This window comes from Lynx canadensis, chromosome D2 (genome assembly GCF_007474595.2).
Source record: "Lynx canadensis isolate LIC74 chromosome D2, mLynCan4.pri.v2, whole genome shotgun sequence".
In the NCBI taxonomy this organism is placed as follows: Eukaryota; Metazoa; Chordata; class Mammalia; order Carnivora; family Felidae; genus Lynx; species Lynx canadensis.
This window is the reverse complement of record NC_044313.2, coordinates 83557677-83580301: the sequence shown is the minus strand read 5'-3', so window position 1 is coordinate 83580301 and position 22625 is coordinate 83557677. Positions and strand designations below refer to the sequence as shown.

Here is a 22625-nt window from a genome sequence, read left to right as displayed (position 1 = left end):
AGTCTGTAATAGGTTTCAAGATGGATTGATGTCCTTTGGAATCACCTCTTTCCCCCACCACCCCCAGGCCAAGGACTCTTTATTTTAAAAGCAAAATATGTTCGCTACTAGATGATTTAAAGATTTGTATTAACAAAAAGAAACCTCAAGGCCCTTTCAAGGCAAGAATTTTACTGCCTGATAAATTCTCGCTGTTTTTGAGTGCCAGAATAATGCAATTACTCAGTGTATGGGCAAAGGATTTAAGAATAAAGACAGAAACACATCACCGCATTCAGGTGTTACCAAAAGAAATGGAGAAGAACGCTAGGCATGGAAAGAGAAGTCATCACGGCAGGAGTTAGTTTCCTGAGTAGCTTCGAGAATAGGAGAACAGACTTGGATTGTCCAAAAATCAGCGTCTTCCTTCAGTTCAGTAGAAAGGAAGAGTTTTAAGAAATAGTAGCAGGGATCGGTGAGTGGAGTTATCAGCAGTGTAGATTTTGGGGTAGAAGGAATATTAACGGTCACAGTGAAACTAAAAAAAAAAAAAAAAGAGTAAACAAAAATATTTGTGTCAGTGTTCCTTTTCTATTGATGTATAAATGTCCACATAAAGGTACATATGTCATATAGAGAGGTAATAGGAGTCACATTCTGGGTTGTTTTTTTTTTTTTAAGTGCTCTTACATCATACTTTCAAAATAGCCCAGCAGGTAGATAGGGCAAGACACGCCCAAGGTATTTAAGAGGATGTCCGAAACCACCATGTTTTCAGTAAGCAGAACTACTAAGAGCTGATGATTGGATTCCGGTTATAAAAAGTAAGTAAATAATGGGGAATAGTAATCAACCGAGGGTACCCATTTGGCTCGTAGGAAGGCAGCAAGTCATTTAGAATTCCATGTGGGTTCACGTCCTGCATAAAGCGTTACTGTTTTCAGAATAAAGGTGTCCTTAAAACTTAATGCAATATGGTCTTAAAGGTCCACGGTCCTGGTATGCTTTATACATATCATTATGCTGTCGTATGTATGTTATGTCAGAATATTAAGAAAAAAAATACACTGTGAAAAAAGTTATTCGTTTAAATGCGCTAGAAAACGTTGTTGCTGTTGTTTATTTGTTTTTTACTAGAGTATACTTGTAAGCCATATGTATGTCTGTGGTCATTTATGCTTACATGTTTCTATTTAATGTTTAATTTGCATATAGGTTCCTCCAGGGGGAGTTCCTGTAGGTACTAGGCATTCATTTTGTGTTTGCTCTTTTGTGAATTGCTGTGGTTCATTTCCTAGTTCTCTTTCTTTTCCGTAAAACAAGTAGACACTTCCTTCAGTATCCGTTATAAAGACATCTACAACGACTTTATATATGTCTATGTAGATGTTAATTTTATGTTCATCATATTATTGGTTATAGTAGAATGAATTGTATGGAATCCAAATTTTATGTGAACTTTAGCAAAGATTGTTCAATTTTTTAATGTTTTTCAGTTTATGACAAACATTAGTAATTCATCATCATATTTCTGAAAGACTCTAAGCTTGGGATTGAACTCTTTTGAACAAGGTTGTCTGAAGGCAACTACTGTTGACCAATTCACATTGGCAGATGAGATTAATTTCTGTCATTTCCCCTATGCTTCATAATTTACCTAAGTATGCATATGTATATATGTGCACATATACATACATTTTTGTGTTGTATGTGTATATATATATGAGGATGCATATAAACGTGTGTGTGTGTGTGTGTGTGTGTGTGTGTGTGTATGTAAGAGAGAGATACAGTATTCTGGATCTCATTGGAAACCCCAAATTGGCTTCAAATCCAGTTGATTGTTATGTTTGAATGGATTTCTTCTACATGATAAGATTTTAAATTTTACATTCACATGTTGTTTACCTTTGCATTTGTATATGTCCTTACTTTTGTCTTCAATTTTTCTGTGCTGTGAGTGAATATCAGAGTTTATTTTACCCTCCCAGAGAATAATACACAAACCAATGAAATGACACACTTATCGTGTATAGTTACTATATACTTCAGATAATATAATATTACCTTATGTCAGAGGGAAAAGGAAAATTTATTAATCAGCCTTCTGTGTACATACTGATTTTTAAAAAACTAATGTGTATTTTAAACAAATTTTTAAACACAAGGGCTGCATTAAAAGTACTGACCCTGTAAGAATAAGAAGTCAGATGGAGTGCTTGGGTGGCTCAGTGGGTTAAGCATCTGACCTCAGCTCAGGTAATGATCTCACATTTCATGGGTTCAAGCCCCGTGTCAGGCTCTGTGCTAACAGCTTGGAGCCTGGAGCCTGCTTTGGATTCTGTGTCCCCCTCTCTCTCTGCCCCTCCCCCTCTCATGCTCTGTCTGTCTCTCTCAAAAATAAATGAACATTAAAAAAAAAATAAGAAGTCAGAGCATTTTCTGTCCATTTTACACTCATAATATACCACACCTGAAACTAGTATTAGCCTTAAAAATAAGTCCTAGGTATTAAGCTTTGAGTAGTAATTGGCTGCATATTTTCAAATCTGCCTTCTTCAATTCTTGGCCTCAAAGAAATATCCAGGTATTCACCATTAGCGTCTAAGTACCCTATACATAGATTTTGAAGGTTACTATGGTAAGTATCCGTAAATTTCACAAGTTATAATTTAACCAGAGATTAACTGAGCAGGAAAGATTGGCATGAGCTATAAAATGCCATTGACAGTGATAGCTTTATGTGTTATATTATCTTTTTCACAAAAAAAACAATCCGCAGGTCTGGAAAGTCGTATTTTAGTCTCTAGCTAGTTGCAACGGGACTTGAAGACCAGCAAATTATCAAAAAGTCTTTAATGTTTCTCGTTATCAAACGTAAGAGTCTGTTTCTGAAGTCCTGGCGGGCGTGTCATCTTGAAACAGGAAGCATTTGAAGTGAGGGTCTCGTGGCTTTCATAAACCGGGAGAACGAACGGCGTGGTCAGTGGCACGACCGGGTGGTGCGGTGTCGCGTGTGTGTACCGTGGTGCACGGCCCGGCGCTCACCGCAGTCCTGCACCATCACCACACCTGACATAAAAAGAAAATGCTCACAACATGTGGTGAGTCTCTGAAGGCATTATACCCAACAAATTTACCAACAGAGACTCCAGGGGGAAGGAAGAAAGAAATTGGGAGAACATTAGTTATGAGGAAAGTAGAGAAGGACTGAGGGATCTGAACAAAGGGAAAGAAGCAAATATTTGCTCTATTAGGTCACGGGCAGAGCTTGCTCAGCTCGGATTACTGGCCACGTAGAGGTTTGAGTATAGGATGCTGCATTGCTCAACATCACTGTTGGGACACTCGGAGAACAGGAAAAAATACATGAATTTAACAGCCTAGTGATTTTACCCTGGTTGGTAATTGCTGTTAATTGAAACTGCCTTTTAACTTTCTCGATCACTTAAAAATAACCATCAAATTTTATTGAAATTGACTTTAAAGTACACACACAGTAAGAAGGAACCTCAAAATATGGCTTAAAGTATGTTGAATTTATATGCATTTTATCATCTATTTTTTAAAATAATTTAACTTTTTATTAACTAATATGTTTGATTAATCAACCCCCCCCCCACCACCTGCTAGCCATGCTGAGCATATGGGGTCATGATGCTGACACGGAAACTGAGGTTCCTGTTTGAAAGTATCCATGTAAAGCCTCTGATTTTGCATGGCTCTGAACAGTTTTGATTATTTTATAATAAAGAGATCAATGAAAATTATTGTCTATCGTATTCATTTTTTTATTGTTGTAGGATCAATAAATGTAGCATACTGGACTTGTATCAAAATCTTCCATAGAAGACTTTAAGTCTTCTATGGACCTAGAAGCTGCAATGATATAGCTAAGTGATATCTCAAATATCTAAGGTGATATCACAAATACAGAACTGTGTGAGGTTCAAATGAAACCATTCATTTCAAAGTTATTCAGAATATGTACATACAGAAGCTTTAACAAGATGTATAGATTTCAGCATCTGTGGGTTGCATCAGGACCACCTTTTAATATAGCAGTACAGATACCAACTTTCTCAATTTCACATAAAAATGTTTAAAATGTGAGTGCTAATTTTTTAAGTCAAATTTAACATGTCTTTAACAATTTTTAAGTCTATACTTTGCCCTCAGCCCCCGATTTCAGACGTAGAAAAGGAATCTATGATATTAAATTGCATTTCACACTACGCTATGCATACCATGTGTTGGGCGCTTTTTTGAATATAGTTGACACACAGAGCTACATTAGTTTCAGGTGCACAACACAGGGATTTGACTTCTGTCTGCATTATGTCATGCCCACCACACGAGTACCCACCATCTGTCACCGCACGATGACACTGTTACGGTACCACTGACTGTATTCCCTGTGTGGTGACATTCATCCCCACGACTTATTCCTTCCATAACTGGATGCCTGTATCTCCCGATCTCCCTTTACCGTCACTGCATAATTTTTAAAGTTGCCCAAATCTATAAAAATGCCTCACCTCCCTGTGCATCTCTGTTGCTGTTGTTGTCATAGCCTTATCAGAAGCCTTCCGTCCCAGATACCCCTCTTTCCTTTGGTGCACTTGCCCTCTGACTCCACTATGCAGACACCAATGCACACCTCCCCACTTCGTGTCCTTGTTCTTTCTTGAAAATGCAGAGATGGATGTCTTCTCATTCAGGGACATCAATAGACTGTGAAGGGTTTCCCCTGCTTAGTGAATGTTCTCTGTTTTGAACTTTTGCAATCACTTCTCTATGTACATATCATGTTTCTGGGCTCTTTTATCAGACACACGCACCCAACTCATACACCTTCAATCTGATTATCAGAAATTTTTAAATTAAAATGAACATTATGTTTCCCCTTGGAGAATCTTTACAGCATTAAAATATGAAAGAACGAGCATGATATTTATAGGTAATGAATTATACATAACCAGTCTTATTTCTATTTTACATTAAACATGAGAACAGAATAGTAATATGCATGTGGGTGCTTTGTTACCACAAATCAAGTAGTTGTACAATCCCACAGCTAAACTTTGGGGCTCCAATTTTCTTCTCTTGCATTTACTTCTTATTCCTTGAGCTCAGTGAAGTTCTGGAGAATATTGGATATTCAATAAGAACATATTCAATTGGATTGTTATCTATCTTATTTACTTCCTTTTTTTACATTAATAATACTTACAGTTATTCCACTATGTTGTTTTCTACAAAGTGAGTCATTGTCTTTGCATAATTCAGCTCAGTGATGAGTAAATGTCTAGTAAACCCTATCTTTTCTTTGGAAATTCTTTTGACACTCATGGATGGTTTTGTAACAGATTTGTCAAATTAATTTACAGTTCATGAACTAATAGCTGCATTGTTTATTCAACTTTTTTTTGTTTTCTCAAAGACGAAAGACCCAGAGCTTCACCTTTTTCTCAACGATTACACCTCAGTCTTCACCGTCACACAGACCGGTATCACTCGCTACCTCACCCTACTTCAACCAGTGGACCGAGAAGAGCAGCAAACTTACACTTTTTCGGTAAAAAGATTTATTATTTATGTGTGTTCACGTACGTGTAACGGAAAGTGATGTCTGTTTAAAACTGGAGAGGTCCGTGGGGCGCCTGGGTGGCTCAGTCGTTTAAGCGTCCGACTTCAGCTCAGGTCACGATCTTGTGGTCCGTGAGTTCGAGCCCCGCATCGGGCTCTGTGCTGATGGCTCAGAGCCTGGAGACTGATTCAGGTTCTGTGTCTCCCTCTCTCTCTGCCCCTCCCCCGTTCATGCTCTGTCCCTCTCTGTCTCAAAAATAAATAAACGTTAAAACTGAAGAGGTCTCTGACTTAGGGAAAAAATGCAGTATTTTCAAGTAACTGAGAATTGAGACTATCAGTAATAAAATTCTTTACATGTGTTTCTCTTTTTTCTGTTTATAAGTTTGTACAGCTATGTTATCATTATTTACCAAAAAAAAAAAGGAAAATAATTTTCAAGACGAAAACAGGAAAATGAGACTTTCATTCTTCACCATGCACTTATAATTGACTTAAATTGAGATAGTATAAACTAGAATCCACAAGTAAAGAATTATTTCCTGACCCTTACTTTATTTTAATTTATTTTATGGTTTTTGTTATTACATTTTATATTTTGACATAGGGTTAGGCCAGTGGTTCTCCACTGGGATGATCCCTGCACCCCCAACCCCTGTCCCACCCCCCACCCCCCTGCCGAGCCCTGGGAACATTTGGCAATGTCTGCAAGACAGTTTTGGTCATCACTACAGGATCTACTGGCATCAGGTAGGTAGAGCCCAAGGATGCCGATATGCATCTTGTAACACACAGGACAGCCTTCCCTCTCTCCAACAGGGAATTATCTGATGGAGGAAGCCTGGTTCAGGTTAGTTAAGAAAAAAAATGGTGAGGGGAGATTATTAAAGCTGTATATATATAATAGAATATATACATTATATTCTATATTCTATGTTCTATATATTCTATGTATTCTGTATTCTGTTACACAAACACATACATGATTTGTGGGGGTGAGAGGTGGATATAGATAAAAAGAAAATTGCATTTTCCAAATTTATGAGCCATATTTTATTCAGATATAAGAGGAAAATGAGCCAGTGGAAAGGACTTAGGACCTACAGAAGACTCCTTTCTGGAGACCCTTCTTTACACAGCAAAGCCACAGCTTCCAGAAACCCTCAGTGACATTGCGAACTTAGACACAGAGTGGATTTCAGAAGTCATTCAGAACAAAAATGGTGGCGTGGCAGTGCGGACTTTGTTTGTCAGACCTTCCTAAAATGTTAACGATGTAATTAACATAGCACTATTAAGTAACATCAAGAAGTCCTTTAAAACTGCCATTTTGTAAATTACCAGGAAAAGACATCGCATCCCTAGGGCGCCTACTTTCTTGAGTTATCAATATAAGCATGTTGGCTCTAAAAGCATCTACGGAATTATATATAAAATATGTAAAATGGAAGAATATTTTCCTATTAATTTTTAAAAATTAAATAGTAGTTAACTCCAAAGAACCAATGTTACTGGCCCACTCCAAGTTTCTCTAAAACTTTACATATCTGCTTATTTACATGTGCTTAGAATTGAATACATTAAAAATAAAACAGAATCCTTTGTAATTGCTTCTTAGTGCATTAAAGCACGTTGCTTATGTGTATTATTATAAGTTTGTTATTTCTATCAACAAAACATTTTGGCACCCTTTTAAAACTGAAATTGTATATGAGAAATGCCTTAAATCATAGGACTGAATTCAATACTGCTTATGTTTGCATGACTTACCTGTTACGTTGTTTTTCATCCCCAAAGATAACAGCATTTGATGGTGTGCAAGAAAGCGAGCCAGTTATTGTCAATATCCGGGTGATGGATGCAAATGATAACACTCCAACCTTCCCTGAAATATCCTATGATGTCTACGTTTATACAGACATGAGCCCCGGGGACAGCGTCATACAGGTAACTACCCATATGGTACAAGGCGCTCTGCAAAACGGTTGTTTCCATGGGCATTGTATAATGCGACGCTTCAGAAATTGCTTAAGAAATGAAAACGAGGGGCACCTGGGTGGCCTAGCTGGTTAGCGTCTGACTCTTGATCTCGGCTCAGGTCATGATCTCACAGTTTGTGAGTTCAAGCCCTACATCAGGCTGTGTGCTGACAGTGCAGAGCCTGCTTGGGATTCTGTCTCTCCTTCTGTCTGACCCTAGCCTGCTTGTGCTCTCTCTCTCTTTCTCAAAATAAATAAACTTACAAAAAAAAAAAGGAAATGAAAATGAAGTTAAGACTCATTATATGGCATAATCTGGCTTAAAAAGCTTGAGACTTATGTTTACTTGTCACATAAAAATGTATTTATATTGACTTTAAAGGAGAATTAACTAGTTATTAGATGTAAACGCAGCTATTTGATCAGTTTATACTTGATTTTTAAGAGTTTAATACACCGAATACACTTAATTAATATAGTAGTATTTTTAATATATTGATGTTTTCAAGTATTAGATGTGTAGTTGAAAATTCCAAATTGTTTGGACCTTTTGTAAGTATGGGTTAATTTTCCCTTGGCGATAAAGGCAGAGGACTACGTTAATAAGTTGGTGGATGACATTGTCAGACAGTGGTTACCTGGACATAACATGGAATCATCACAACAGAGAAAATCTGGATTTCATAGTAAATGGTATCTGTGAAACTACAGAAATCGGCAAAATCTTTCTCCTTGACTTGTCTTATTATTAACTGCATACTTACTGCATTTAAATTAATTATAAGTTTTCTCAAACTATGTTGGGTTTTGTTTGTTTGTTTGTTTGTTTGTTTTTGTATTCTGTGAGTAAGTCATAAAGAAGTAATCATATTCTTCCTCGAGGGCTTTTGGGATAGTAGAGTCTAGTACTTTCCAAATTGGCTGTACTGTGGAATTATCTAGGGAGATGTTTAGAAACACAGACAACCAAGATGTCACTTCACCTTTCTGGAATCTGAGGTTCTATGAGCAATACTTCGGTTATTGATATTAAAATAATAAACCCGAGGGGTTCAGTGTCCAGACACATAAAGACCACTGATGTAGATTGTCCTCAATATCTGAGAGTCAGATTCAATAATTTTAAGTTAGTTTCAGGCCAGGAAGGCCATGATTCTGTATACTTTTTAGAGCATTTGAATGGCTCCAAACTGTTACTAAATGGCATATTGTATATTATATAAGTATATCATAATGATACGTAATAATGTATATATAATGCATACTAAATATGCATTAGTATAATATATAATTAATGCACATAACTCAATTTACGTGTCTACATGTCTTAGCATATAGCATATATAAATAGTTCAGAATAGTAGAGCATCAGCCTAAAGACCCTGACGACAAACGTAAGCCTTCACGTGCGCCTCCCGATTCCCCCGGCTCCGCGTTTGCCTTCTTTTCCTTTGCACGTGCTTTGCTCCTGAACCACCAGCTCACCTAACCGAAAGCGTGTGGCTTCCTCTTTCTCACTTCCTCCAGTTAGCCGCTTCCCTTCCATGTACAGCTTGATGAGCCTCCTTGTCCTTCACATCATTTCCCTTCTGAGGACGCATGCCTTGGCGGTGTTCATCCTTCCTTGATGGTCCCTGCTCTTGCACCCCACCTGGACACAGTGCTGTGCAGCCACGCTTCTGTGATCCACTGCTGTGACACAAAACACTCATCACACCTCGTCCCACATCATCACTCCTCATCGGTGTGAGACATTAGGGAAGAAACGGTTCACGTTCTTCTCACTGCACACTGTTTTCTGTCGCCCGAGAGTACTCTTCTTAACCCAGACTTTGCAAGGCTGGCCCACTTTCTTCGTACAGAACTCTGCCCAAAATGTCACCTCCTCAGAGAAAACTTCCCTCGAGGCTTAGTGCTGACCCCCTTCCAGCTCACACACTCTCTGTGACTCCCCTTCTCAAATGATCCTATTTTCTTCTCTCTTGCCCTCACCCCACGCTGAAGACCCCAAGAGGTCAGTGTCTTTTTTTTATCACCGTGCTGCCTCAACACGCAAGACGTATCACCCATGCGGTACCTAGTCATCCAAAGGATGAATTGTTACCAAATTCACCTGGCGCTGTTGTTAACGATAGTCTAGAAATAATTCCGTGCTATCTCTCTTTTATTCATCGGATTAAGATATACTTTCTTGGGTGATAAAAGGGATGACATTATAGCATGGACAGTGGAAATTCACATGTACGCACTTCCATGCGTGGATACCCCCTGCTGTGTATGGCAGTGGAGAAAAGGCCACAGTACGTTTTATTCCTATCTTGCTTATGGCATGTGTCGTATTGACGGAATCCACCCTTTCAGCCGTTTGTCTTGAGGGCAGAACTCTCAAGACAATTAAAAATTAGTTTATAGCATCCACATCAATAGTGCCTAGCATATCACAGGTGCTCAATAGAGTTGATGCTTAATATGTTTATTCCAGGATGACAGGAAGGAGACATGTGGACAAGCAGAATGAATGGGAAGGTATAAACACATTGGCCTCTATTTCTAGTTGATTGGTGGACCTCAAGAACTACATTTGTCTTTACCGAGGCACTTATATGGGCAGCAACATTGCAGTGTATACAGATAAAGGAATGACACTCGTTGTCATGTTCTTATTTAATTAGACCTGATTCTTATCTCTATAATAACATAATTGGAAGTAAAAGTAAGTTTATACATAAAAAAAAAAAAAGCCAGCAGGGAGCTGGAAAGTGTAACTAAGAAAATGATAGCAATTATGTGGTGGAACTATATCTCAAAAAATGTCTGCCTTGGGGGATCAAAAGCTGATTTCTGGCATTTGCTGGCTGAAACAGTTAATTTCCCTATGTATCTCTTTATAAAATAGATCTTTCTTTGCCTTTAAAGATTCATATTTAAATAACTTCCTGAACCATGCAGATTATGAAGATAGAGTGTCATTTGTGTTTATATGGCTCTATCTTGAAAAGTTACTTAAGCACCAAGAGATAAAGACTTATAATTAGTATTTTAAATGTTATTCCTGGCATGTGGTAAAAGAGTGGCATGGCTATAAAACATCCTTCAAGGGCCTGGAAATAAAAGGAAATCGATTTCCTATTGAGAGAAAAATGTGTAAACAAAGCAAAATGATTTAGAACTGGGACCTGTCCCTGCCTCATAAGAATGACAAAATAAATTCTGTGCTGCACCCACCCAGCCCTCGCCAGCCCTGTCTTTCCACATTGACCCAGCACGGTATCACCTCATTTACTTTTAGTTACTATTCTGGTGTCGGAAAGAGTAAGAACATTAGAAGCAAAGGTGACAGTGAACAGAGACTGTCCAGCAGAGAGCTCCTTGGATAACAGATTTTAAGTACATTTTATTTATTTTTATTTTTTTTATTAACTTGTTTTATTTATTTATTTTTTAAATTTACATCCAAATTAGTTAGCATGTAGCGCAACAATCATTTCAGGAGTAGATTCCCTAGTGCCCCTTACCCATTTAGCCCATCCCCCCTCCCATAACCCCTCCGTAACCCTCAGTTTGTTGTCCATAGTTATGAGTCTCTTCTGTTTCATCCCCCTCCCTGTTTTTATATTATTTTTGTTTCCCTTCCCTTATGTTCATCTGTTTTGTCTCTTAAGGTCCTCATATGAGTGAAGTCATATGATTTTTGTCTTTCTCTGACTGACTGATTTCACTTGGCATAATACCCACTGTGGAAAATAGTATGGAGGTTCCTCAAAAAACTAAAACTAGAACTACCCTACGACCCAGCAATTGCACTACTAGGATACTACTGGGTATCCACGGGATACGGGTGTGCTATTTCGAAGGGACACATGCACCCCCATGTTTATAGCAGCGCTATGTCAACAATAGCCTAAGTATGGAAAGAGCCCAAATGTCCATCGATGGATGAATGGATAAAGAAGATGTGATATAGATATACAATGGAGTATTAGTCGGCAATCAAAAAGAATGAAATCTTGCCATTTGCAACTACGTGGATGGAACTGGAGGGTATTATGCTAAGTATATTTTAACCAGGGCATTCCGAATCTATCATTTTCAATGTGGCCCCGAGACTGCCTTGGCCTGAGGAAGTACATTCTCAATTATTCCAGCACCTTCTTGGTGGAAACATCCTTGACTGCGAGAAGCAGATAGGTTAGGCATAAAGGTGTGAGTAATCAGGTCCTTATAAATTGGTCCTCTGACTTTATATCTCTGATGCCTGAGTATTGAAACAGGAACAGCGTGATTCTCATGTGTATGGGTCCTGAGCACCCCGGCCCTGCCCCGCCAGGGCAGTGCTGTCACAAAACACCATCTGCACCTTCCATACCTGGAAATGAGGTGCAATCAGAGTACTAGCACATCTCGTCTTGAGGGGGAAGTTGGTGGCATGAGTGAGAATGATTTTTGGCCTGAAAGAGCTTTTTGTAGGCCATCAGTGAAACTCTGCAGGTTTGGCACCAACGAATATCATGCTGTGTTGTCTTAGGTCTCATTTCACACATTGCTGGTTTTCTCGAAACACCAACTGCTGTGTATTAAAGATACAGATCTTGGTATGTAATTTTAATATTTTGAATATGTAGATTTTCGTATCAGTAGTTAAGTCTAGTCCATACTCTATGGGTGCTATTCTTAAAATTGTACAACTTTCATTGGTGTTTTGATCCTTAATGAATATAGAGATATTCCTGAGCAGCCTTTAAAAATATCAGTCAGGGAGCACCTGGGTGGCTCAGTCGGTTGAGTGACCGACTTCGACTCAGGTCATGATCTTGCAGTCTGTGTGTTCGAGGCCCGCATTGGGCTCTGTGCTGACGGCTCAGAGCCTGGAGCCTGCCTCAGATTCTGTGTCTCCCTCTCTCTGCCCCTTCCCCGCTCATCCTCTGTCTCTCTCTGTCTCAAAAATAAATGAAAGTTAAAAAAAAAAATTTTTAAAAATATCAGGCAGTTAAGGGTTTGACTTCGGCTCAGGTCATGATCTTATGGTTTATGAGGTCAAGCCCCACATTGGGCTCTGTGCTGACAACTCAGAGCCTGAAACCTGCTTTGGGTTCTGTGCCTCCCTCTTTCTCTGCTCCTCCCCCACCCATCTCTCAAGAAATAAACATTATTTTTTTTTTAAATATTGATGCCTAGACTTCACCCTGAGATATTTTTATATATGTGATCTGCCAATCACAGTAGAGCCACTGTGAGAGATTTGATTTAACAAAACAAAGCAGCTCTAATATGCAGCCCGTTTTGAGAAAACCCATCTTGAGCCCTCCCAGTGTTTCACACGTGTGAAAATTGGAATCCCTAATGTATCAAGATGGAGTCTTACGTGGTGCTGAGTCCTTGGATCCTTACCCCCGTCTTTCCATTTTTCTCGTTCTTCAGTTCCCATTTTCTTCTGTCCTGCTTCTTACTCATCCTCCCCCCTTTTCCTCACCTTCACCCGTGCTCTACTAATAATTCCATTTCTTTCCATTTCCCTCCACTACAGCCATGTCCCCTCTGTATGACGCCATCCTGTTGGTCTGTCACTGTTCCTGAGTCTCCCCATGTGCTGGTCTCCATACCCTTCCCAGGTCCAGCCTCACACTGCCTTCCCACCCTGACCCATCCAGGCACTTGGATTGATTGATGCATTTGCAGAATTGATTAACTTATTTCCTTATAATTATTCATTGTTATTATTTTCTTTCACTGACGTGGTACCATGAGAAGCATACAAAATTGCAAATCACGTGAGTCCATCTTTAATTGTCAAATACAAGAGCACTTCTCCCTCCTCCATCGGGGCAAAGCTCTCATCTGTACCGTTTCATAGAAAACCTCCCTGGTGACTGAGGTACTTTGTCGCTGGCTCCCTGTTCACTTCTCATTCTTTAAATATTAACATTCTCCAGAAATCAATGTGCAGTTTTCTGTGTCCTGTATTCCCATGTTGGTAGTCATTAGCGCTATGCATACTCACACCTCCCAAAGGTAAATGCCCCGTGGCCACCAGAACATCAAGCTGGTGTTCAAGTATCTGTTGCACGTTGGTAATGCAGGCTTTTGACAGGCACTTCAGATTGGACATACTCCGAGATAAATGAGCTAATCCATCATCTTTCATCTAATACAGAAACACAGACTCACACACACGCATCCTGTCTTCTTAGGCAGCCGCTACATTGGGACGGGCCCAGTGAGCCTAAGATCATACAGGCCTTAGCAGCACCCTCAGATTTCGGTTTTGTATCCCCTCCTTCACCTACACGGATCCAGATGTCCAGGTTCTGGAATTGCTATTTCAAAATGGATCTGCCATTACTTCCCTTTCTGTGTCTATGCCCTGTGGTGAATTAGGCTACTACAGGGGACTCTGACCCATAACCCTATTTCTGAAGATGCCTCACGCCCCTCCCACAGGTGGTTGTTCCAAAACACGAGGCAGGACAGGTCCTCATCCGAGGAAGGGCCCAATCTCTACGCGTGTCGTCTAGCACATCTCTGTCACACCTCAAATATGTTCGTCTTCTCCTGGTACATCCCTCCGTGTAATTGACTTTGACATCATATAGAGGGTTTTATTTTGTTCGTTTTGTTTAACTTCAGCATGAAATATTACCGACATCTTTGAAATTTCAAGGTTTGAACGAAATTATATCTTGCACAGTTCAAATGTTACTTTTTAGAGGTTTTTTTTTTTTTCCTTTTTAACTTTGTTAATGTTTATTCATTTTTGAGAGACAGAGAGACAGAGCGCAAGCTGGGTAGGGGCAGAGAGCGAGGGAGACACAGAAACTGAAGCAGACCCCAGGCTCCGAGCTGTCAGCACAGAGCCCGACGTGGGGCTCGAACCCACAAACCGCGAGATCGTGACCTGAGCCTAAATTGGATGCCTAACCGACGGAGCCACCCAGGTGTCCCTCAAATGCTATTTTTTAAATAAAGCCTTCATTTCTCTAGCAAGTCGGAATGAATTGTTCCTTTCAGCATACTCCCACACATCCATCTGGCAACGGTTATCTGGCTCACGTTTTACCGCACCTTGCAGTAAGGTTGGCGCCTACACGCCTGTCCCCCTGCTGAACTGTAAATTCCTTTAGGACAGGAACTCTTCATGATGTCTAACCACCACTGGTCAGCACATCACTTCCTCACGGTAGGGCTTCGCCAGATAGCCATGGAATGTATTCCCCCAAAGCTTTCCCAGTCAGTCTAGAAAAAGCCTCATTCTACAAACACATTTTGTTTCGCTTCAGAATTCCCACTGCCATTCAGAGTGTTGTCCCCCAGGGCCCTCTCTCTAAGTCCACAGTTTCAGCCAGGCTACGCCTTTATTGCGCTTCAGTGGGGTGCGTGGGTGGCTCAGTTGGTTGGGTGTCTGACTGCAAGCGGTTCATGAGTTCAAGCCCTCGAGATCCCTGCCGACAGTGCCTAACTGGCTTCGGGTTCTCTATAAAACCCCCCTCCCTGCCCCTCTCCTGCTTGCTCTCTCTCTCTCTCTCAAAAATAAATAAACATTGAAAAATATACATTTTAGGAAGCACTCTGCACTGAAGATGTTGCTGATACATTTAACTTAGGCTGTGTCACAGGTCACTGCATATTAGAGCTTGAAACTACTTTGAAAATATTTCTTGTTCACATCATCATTCAATAAAGAATTTGAGTCGATACACTGATACATGATTGGTCCAAATTCACAACGTTTATAAGTGACAGAGTTGACACCGAATCCAATTTAAAGACAAGAGATTCTGGAGCCCAACTACCTGTGCCCCCACTTCGGATCCTTATGTGTCTCCATACAAAGAGCTTAGTCATCTCTGCTTTCATTTTCTAACCTGAAAAAGGTGATAATTATAGTATCAGCTTCACAAAGGTGTTCCGAGCTTTAATTAGTTATATAAACTACTGCTACACTTGTACTTGAAGATATGTCTCGTATAAATGTTATCTAGTTATTATTATTATTGAATTATTCTCATGGAATATATAAAGCATGTATGATTATTAATAACCTTTACTGCCTTATCTGTATATATCCTTCTCTGTTATGGGTACTAGTTAGTACTATGTGGAGGAACATACACACTACACATAAAATTATATATTAAAATGATTTTTCATAATTTCCAACATTATAAAGAAAATTAGGATAAACCCATGTCATATATCAATGCCTTTTGACAATTTATTTTATGTCAAATAATGACATTGTTCTCTGTGGTGAATGTGTGTGTTGTGTGTGTGTGTGTGTGTGTGTGTTTGGGTTTGTGATATCATGATAACGTCTGAGGGGTATATTTATTTAAAATCTTGGTGGAATTTAGTATTTCAGCAAATACCTGATAGATTTGATGAGCAAACCTTACAAAAACGTAAGCATATTTTTACATTTGTAAAAAAAAAAAATTCATTTATTTTTGGTATTTGAAACAATTTAAATTTTTAAATTTATCTTTAACATTTATTTTTGAGAGACAGAGACAGAACACAAGCAGGAGAAGGGCAGAAAGAGAGGGAGACACAGAATCCAAAGCAGGCTCCAGGCTCTGAGCTGTCAGCACAGAGTCCGACGCGGGGCTCCAACTCACGGACTGTGAGATCATGACCTGAGCCGAAGTCAGACCCTTAACCGACTGAGCCACCCATGTGTCCCTGAAACAATTTAATTTTAATGAAGACCATACAATTTCTTACCCAAGCCCACTTGCATTAGAATGAGAATATATGCCTAAAATCACAACTCTTAATTTATATGGGTTAGTTGCCCATGTCGAATTCGAAACCTCATTACGCCATCTGTATTTTGTTCATGTGGATGAGATTTCGCACCTGTGAAAAAGCACCACCTTCCCTTTAGGTGCTCAGGTTTGAAAGCGGAGTCATTCCTGCCACGTTATTTACTCCCTCCTCTCTGTCGGTTACCAAGTCCTACTGGTTCCTCCTTATGTACGAGCCAAATGCGCCTGCTCGAGTCTTTTCCCACAGCCTCTATCCTCCCAAGAGCTGCCTTCATCATTCATGCTGACCAGGCGGGCCCTTCTTTGGGCTTCATTCTATCTCCTGTCTTCCCTTCTCCATTTGGCAGCCACAGGACTCTTGCAAACCTGAAAGCAAATCAATCATTGCCATGCTGATGCCTTTGGTGATTTCCCACAACTCTAGGAATAGAGGTCAGTCACTGTCTCACATGACCTGTCTGCTGATTACTCTCCAGTTTGATTCTTACCAACTGCTTTTCTCTTGTTCTTTGAATGCTTCTACTTCTATGCATATGCTGGTCATCATTAAGATCTCAGTTTAAGTGTCTCTTCCTCAAAGAAGCCTTCTAGGACTCCCTTCCTAAATTATACTCCCTCTTTATCCCAGAGCATCCTGATTCTTCCTTCATAGCATATTTCAGAATTTCTTATTCTAATGTTAATTATCTGTTTCTCACATTAATAGTTAATAAGCTCAAATGCAGCGTAGACTTGGTTAGTTTCTCTCTCTGTCTTGTTTCACTAGAATTTGTATTCGACATCTGGCACAACACCTGGTACATAGTAAACCTTTTATACATTTTTATTTAATGAACAAATGGATAAAGGGATTAATGGATGCGGGTAAAATAAGTGTTCTTTAATTTATTGTATGGCTGTTGGGAAATTATCTATGTTTCAGGTTAAAGTGATTTAAAAACTAATCAACTAAACTTCAGGTGTATTTGCATTCTTGAATAGCATCCTAGAACGTAGTACTTTCTAGCTTGATTAGTCAGAAGAATTTTTCCAGTGAAAGCTCTTGAGAGGCTAAACAATCTGACGGAAAACATGTCATGAGAAAGTAATCACATATGCTTTAGAGAAGCAAAGGGGAATAATTAACACACTTACTGGAAAATCACTCATTGTGTTGAGTATCATAAGGAGAAAAGGAACCACTAAGATTTAATTTCTGACCTTCAGTCATAGGGAAAAAGGGAATATAATATTTTTTGTTTTATCATGATGATAAATATGGCTCGGATAATCCAGCTGAACATTATGAAATGTTTTAACATGTGAATGGCTCTTAAGACCCCAAGAGTTGGGGCGCCTGGGTGGCGCAGTCGGTTGAGCGTCCGACTTCAGCCAGGTCACGATCTCACGGTCTGGGAGTTCGAGCCCCGCGTCGGGCTCTAGGCTGATGGCTCAGAGCCTGGAGCCTGTTTCCGATTCTGTGTCTCCCTCTCTCTCTGCCCCTCCCCCGTTCATGCTCTGTCTCTCTCTGTCCCAAAAAATAAATAAATGTTGAAAAAAAAATTAAAAAAAAAGACCCCAAGAGTTATGTTGTGTAGAGTAAGCTTTCCCATTTGATAAACTTGGGGGAAATATTAATGAAATCAATACAGTGATCACCAACATCTGCATTTTTAACTTGTATATGTAAAAATTAATTCTTGCATTTGGCTTTTATATTATTTTTCAATCATCATCCCCCTTCCCTGATATATATAGAAGCCCAGATTTTCAAAGAAAATCTATTTGTAAAGGCAATTAAGTTAATTTACTTTTATATTTATCTAGCATGTTTTGGATTGTCACAGTGAAAGCTGTCCGTGGTGAATTTCAATAAGTAATGCTTAAATGCTTGCATCTTTATAAAGCTTTTTGTTTAATTGTATGTGATTGCTTTTAATATCATCTACATTGTACATTTTAAATTCTGACAATATTATTTCTCATCATTACAGTTCTACATATTTCTGGTTTACTAGGTAATTGATTTGAAATTTAGAAACTAGAAGAAATAAAAAAGTTTAATATATATATTATATATATATATATTATATATATATATTTTCTTTATACCAAAGTATGTTAGCTTTTTTTTCCAGCTATTGTTTCAAACAAAGAATAAAGGTCTCTTCTCCCCTCAACTCCCTCTTGCAGTAAATTATGCTGCAATGTCAAAGCATAATCATTTGAGTATAAGAAAAATACTTGCATATTGAGACATTTCAAAGATAGGGAATCTTAGGAAAAAGCCAATATTTCAAATAGAGCAGAGGAGATTTCTTGGAAGCATAGTAAACTTCCTCATTCAGTTTGGCAAATAAAACAAGCAAAAATACCATTGAACAAGCCCTAATATACATGCATGTTACAAACGCATGTTAAATATGTATTTTCTTAGACAAATTATAATTTAATTTATATAGATTTTTATGTGCCTGGTGCTAACCTAGATGCTCTGGAAAAGGATGAAGAAAGTGCTAACCCCTGAGGAGTTCCATATATATTGTAAGAGGTCATCTCCATTCACAGTGGAGTCACCAGAAAATATCTCAAACCGGGGCGCCGGGGAGCTCAGTCGGCAAAGCTTTCGACTTCGGCTCAGGTCATGATCTCGTAGTTCATGAGTTCAAGCCCCGCATCGGGCTCTGTGCTGAGAGCTCAGAACCTAGAGCCTGCTTCAGATTCTGTGTCTCCCTCTCTCTCTGCCTGTCCCCCGCCCACGCTCTGCCTCCCTCTTTCAAAAACAAACATTAAAAAAATTTTTAAGAAAATATCTCAAACCATTATTGAATTTCTTTTAAGTTTATTTATTTATCTTGAGAGAGAGACAGAGAAAGAGAGGGAGGGAATCCCAAGCAGGCTTTGCACTGTCAGCACAGAGCCCAATATGGGGCTCAAACCCATGAACCGTGAGATCATGACCTGAGCTGAAATCAAGAGACAGACACTTAGCCAAGTCGGCCTCCCAGGCCCCACAAACCACTATTGAATTTTCTATATTACATGGAAAAGAATGAGAATATTATGAGTGTCCTTTAGAACATGAGTGGGGAGGATGGTTTGTTAGGGCCTGAGCAGCTGGGAGGGCTTCATTGCCTGAACCTATGAGGACAGTCAGTGCACACAGGCAGGGAAGGGGGTGTGAGGTTATTGGAGATGGATGCGTACAACCAAAGGTAAGGGAGATACCACTCCGAATGCCGGTGGAGAGGAGAGGAACTGAATGGTAAAAGTTTTGCCTTTCTTTCACTAAGCCAAGTATGCACTGCTTTGTTCCCCAAGCCCCTGTCTTTATAGGCATTTCTGCCTGTAGGCAATTCAGCATTGTAGACAGTGGAAGATTTATTAAAGAAGTATTTTAGACAGGGTCCTTCAATTGATGAGTTAAGGCATGGGCTATGGCAACTTATGGAAGCCAACTTTGAGAAAATCTGTATTCGAGGTAATGAGGTAGGAACTGAGCATGAGAGAACGTACAGGCTTGAAAGCATCTAAGGTCTACAGTTCACAGTCTCAGAGTTTGAGTAATGAGATTCAGTGAGGCTCTACACAAGGATTATGAAGTCGCCACAGAAAGGGAGCAAGCCCTCCAAATTCTCAGGCAATATAAAGAAACACTTTTAAAAGTCTTACTGTTGCAGCTTTATTCTTGGGCTTTTTATCGGGCATAGGAACACCTAAGAGAGTAACCATCTCCAGTAACAACCCTTTTAATGGTCCCTAAAATATTAATGATCATGGTGGTGTTAATGGTGTTCATACCTCCTCCTGAATTATACACCTGAAAGATACCTTTGCTAAACACCCACTCAACTGACGTGACTGCCATCTTAGATTAGTCTGGGACGTGCCCAACAGGAGAGGGCTGACTAGTAGCCCCATATGCTTTTTAGCTTCAAAGTTCACATTAAGGCTGCAGAGAGCATAATGTGGAGATGACTAGATTGCCCAGTTTGCTTGACCAGAGGCAATGGTCTTAGGTTCAGACTGACTGCCAACCTTGAGATCCAATAATAGGCCTCTTGTAGCTCCAAGTTTATTTAGCTTCAGGTTAGGATACAGGGCAGTTAACAATGTAACTTGTATGACAATAGCCTAGTGGAAGTCTTGTTTCTAAATACAATTTCTAATGTCTTCTAAATCATCCACACTCAGGATATTTTACCCCCTTGATACATATACCTGAGGCATTCTCCTGAAATTTTTGTTATAGCAACTTCTATAATACCTAGTAAATAAAAGCAGACTTCCTAGAACACTGGTAAGCACGAGAATATGTTTTATCCAGTAAGGAGTTAGAATTCCCTCTGCAAAATACATTTCCGACTATATCTTTCCCTAAGTAGGTTACCTAATATTTCTTCAACATTTTAAAGATTAGTTATTTCCTTCATCCGTTTTTACTTACACCTTTTCATAAGTGTTAATAGTGATAGTCAACTCTGTATGAAAGTTTTTCAAACATAAATTAACATAAATTAAATTCTTTCTCCAACAAATCTCTCTCCACGGTTATTACCTAGCTGGTGAGTTTTAGGTTGCCTTTCCAAATAATCTTTCTTTTTTTTTTTTTTAATTTTTTTTTCAACGTTTTTATTTATTTTTGGGACAGAGAGAGACAGAGCATGAACGGGGGAGGGGCAGAGAGAGAGGGAGACACAGAATCGGAAACAGGCTCCAGGCTCTGAGCCATCAGCCCAGAGCCTGACGCGGGGCTCGAACTCACGGACCGCGAGATCGTGACCTGGCTGAAATCGGACGCTTAACCAACTGCGCCACCCAGGCGCTCCCCAAATAATCTTTCTATCCAGGAAATCAATATCCACTCAAGTTTCATTTTGATCTGACTGCATAAGTGAACCTGAAATCCTTTATTATATCATAGAGCTGAGGCCAAGAGGTTAAACATTTAACACAGCACACTTCATTTAATATTGCTATGTTATTTTCTCCACTTTCCAAAAAAAAATCAGGTTTTTCTCACATACCATGCATTTTTCAATACCAGAGTAAGCAGTAGAGACTATCTCTCAGGAAACTCTGGGTTTCATCTGGTCTGGCATCATAACCATACACCATCCCCCAGGTATAAGTTTTCACAGACATAAGCTTCTGGGCATCATCTTAGCGTACCAGGCATTTGTCTCTCATGAGACAATACTGTGTTGACCTCGAATCTGTCCAAACCACACAAAAGGTACCCTGGAGAGCTACATTTCCAAGTGATCCCAGGTGGGTCTTCTACGTTGGCTTCATACAAAAGCCAAGTGCAGTGGCCTCCTCTAGCATCAGCCACAACTCAATATCACATCTGAGAGGAGCCATTGACAGGGTTATATTCTTGCTCTGAAGTGTTCTCTCAGAGAAAAGTATAACGATATGCTTCCTTTAAATCTTTGTTTATTCTCATTCCATATTCTACATTTTTACCTGGTTTACCTTTTATTACTTTTCTTAACACAGGCTCAGCATTCCAGAGTGGGATTTGCTGATCGTGTTCTACCTTTGTTCCCTAAGGCTGATGTTTCCTTGCCTTCCAGAACTTTCCCTTCTGTCCATTCCCAGGAAGAAGGGGTAGGTTTGAAAAGGTGTCATGGAATAACATGGAGCTGAAGACAATTAACCTGAGAGTAGAGGAGGTCATAGTGGTTTCAAAGATAGAAACACCTGTTTATGAAATACAACCAAGACCTAAACTTTGAAATGTGCATTGGAAGGAAGAAAGAAAGGAGAAAAGTGAATCAAATCACAAGACAAGGAATGAATAATTAGAATGGTTCTGGTAGGCCTGAATGATATCCTGTCAATGCATTAGAAAGGCAAAATGGGTAAGGATGGGTAAAGATTCTACATTCCTTCGTAATTTTGGAGAGCATCATTGAGCATAATTTACATGTCCTAATACACATTCATCATCAGGGTGATTTTCTAGTAAATTTAGACACTTATGTAACAGTGACCACAATCCAGGTCAAAACATCATCACCCAGAATGGCTCCTTGTGCCTGCTTGCCGTTAATACTCCCCCCAGCCCTGACCCTGGGGCCCTAGTTCTGCTTTTTATCTCTAAAAAAAATGTGCCTTGTCTAAAAATCTCAAAAATATGGAATCGTACAACATGCGGTAATCTTTTTCGGGGGAGGAGAGGTGGTGTCTTTCATTTAGCATGACTCAATAGTATATTTAGTGGCAGCACTGTGACTGTATTTAGCCATCTATGTTGTAGCGTGACTCAGTACTGTAGTTCTCTTTCTTGGAATTTCTCAGTAGTCTTCCATTGTATAAAAACACCAGGTTT

At 39.5% G+C, this 22625-nt stretch overlaps 1 protein-coding gene across 1 annotated transcript in view; it reads left to right on the top strand.

Annotated features, from left to right (window-relative positions):
* PCDH15 (protocadherin related 15) overlaps window positions 1–22625 on the top strand; it is a 786947-nt gene that overhangs the window by 444931 nt on the left and 319391 nt on the right. Inside the window, 3 exon segments of the mRNA XM_032595259.1 lie at window positions 1195–1215; window positions 5423–5557; window positions 7366–7515. Of these exon segments, the coding sequence (XP_032451150.1) occupies window positions 1195–1215; window positions 5423–5557; window positions 7366–7515 (306 nt within the window).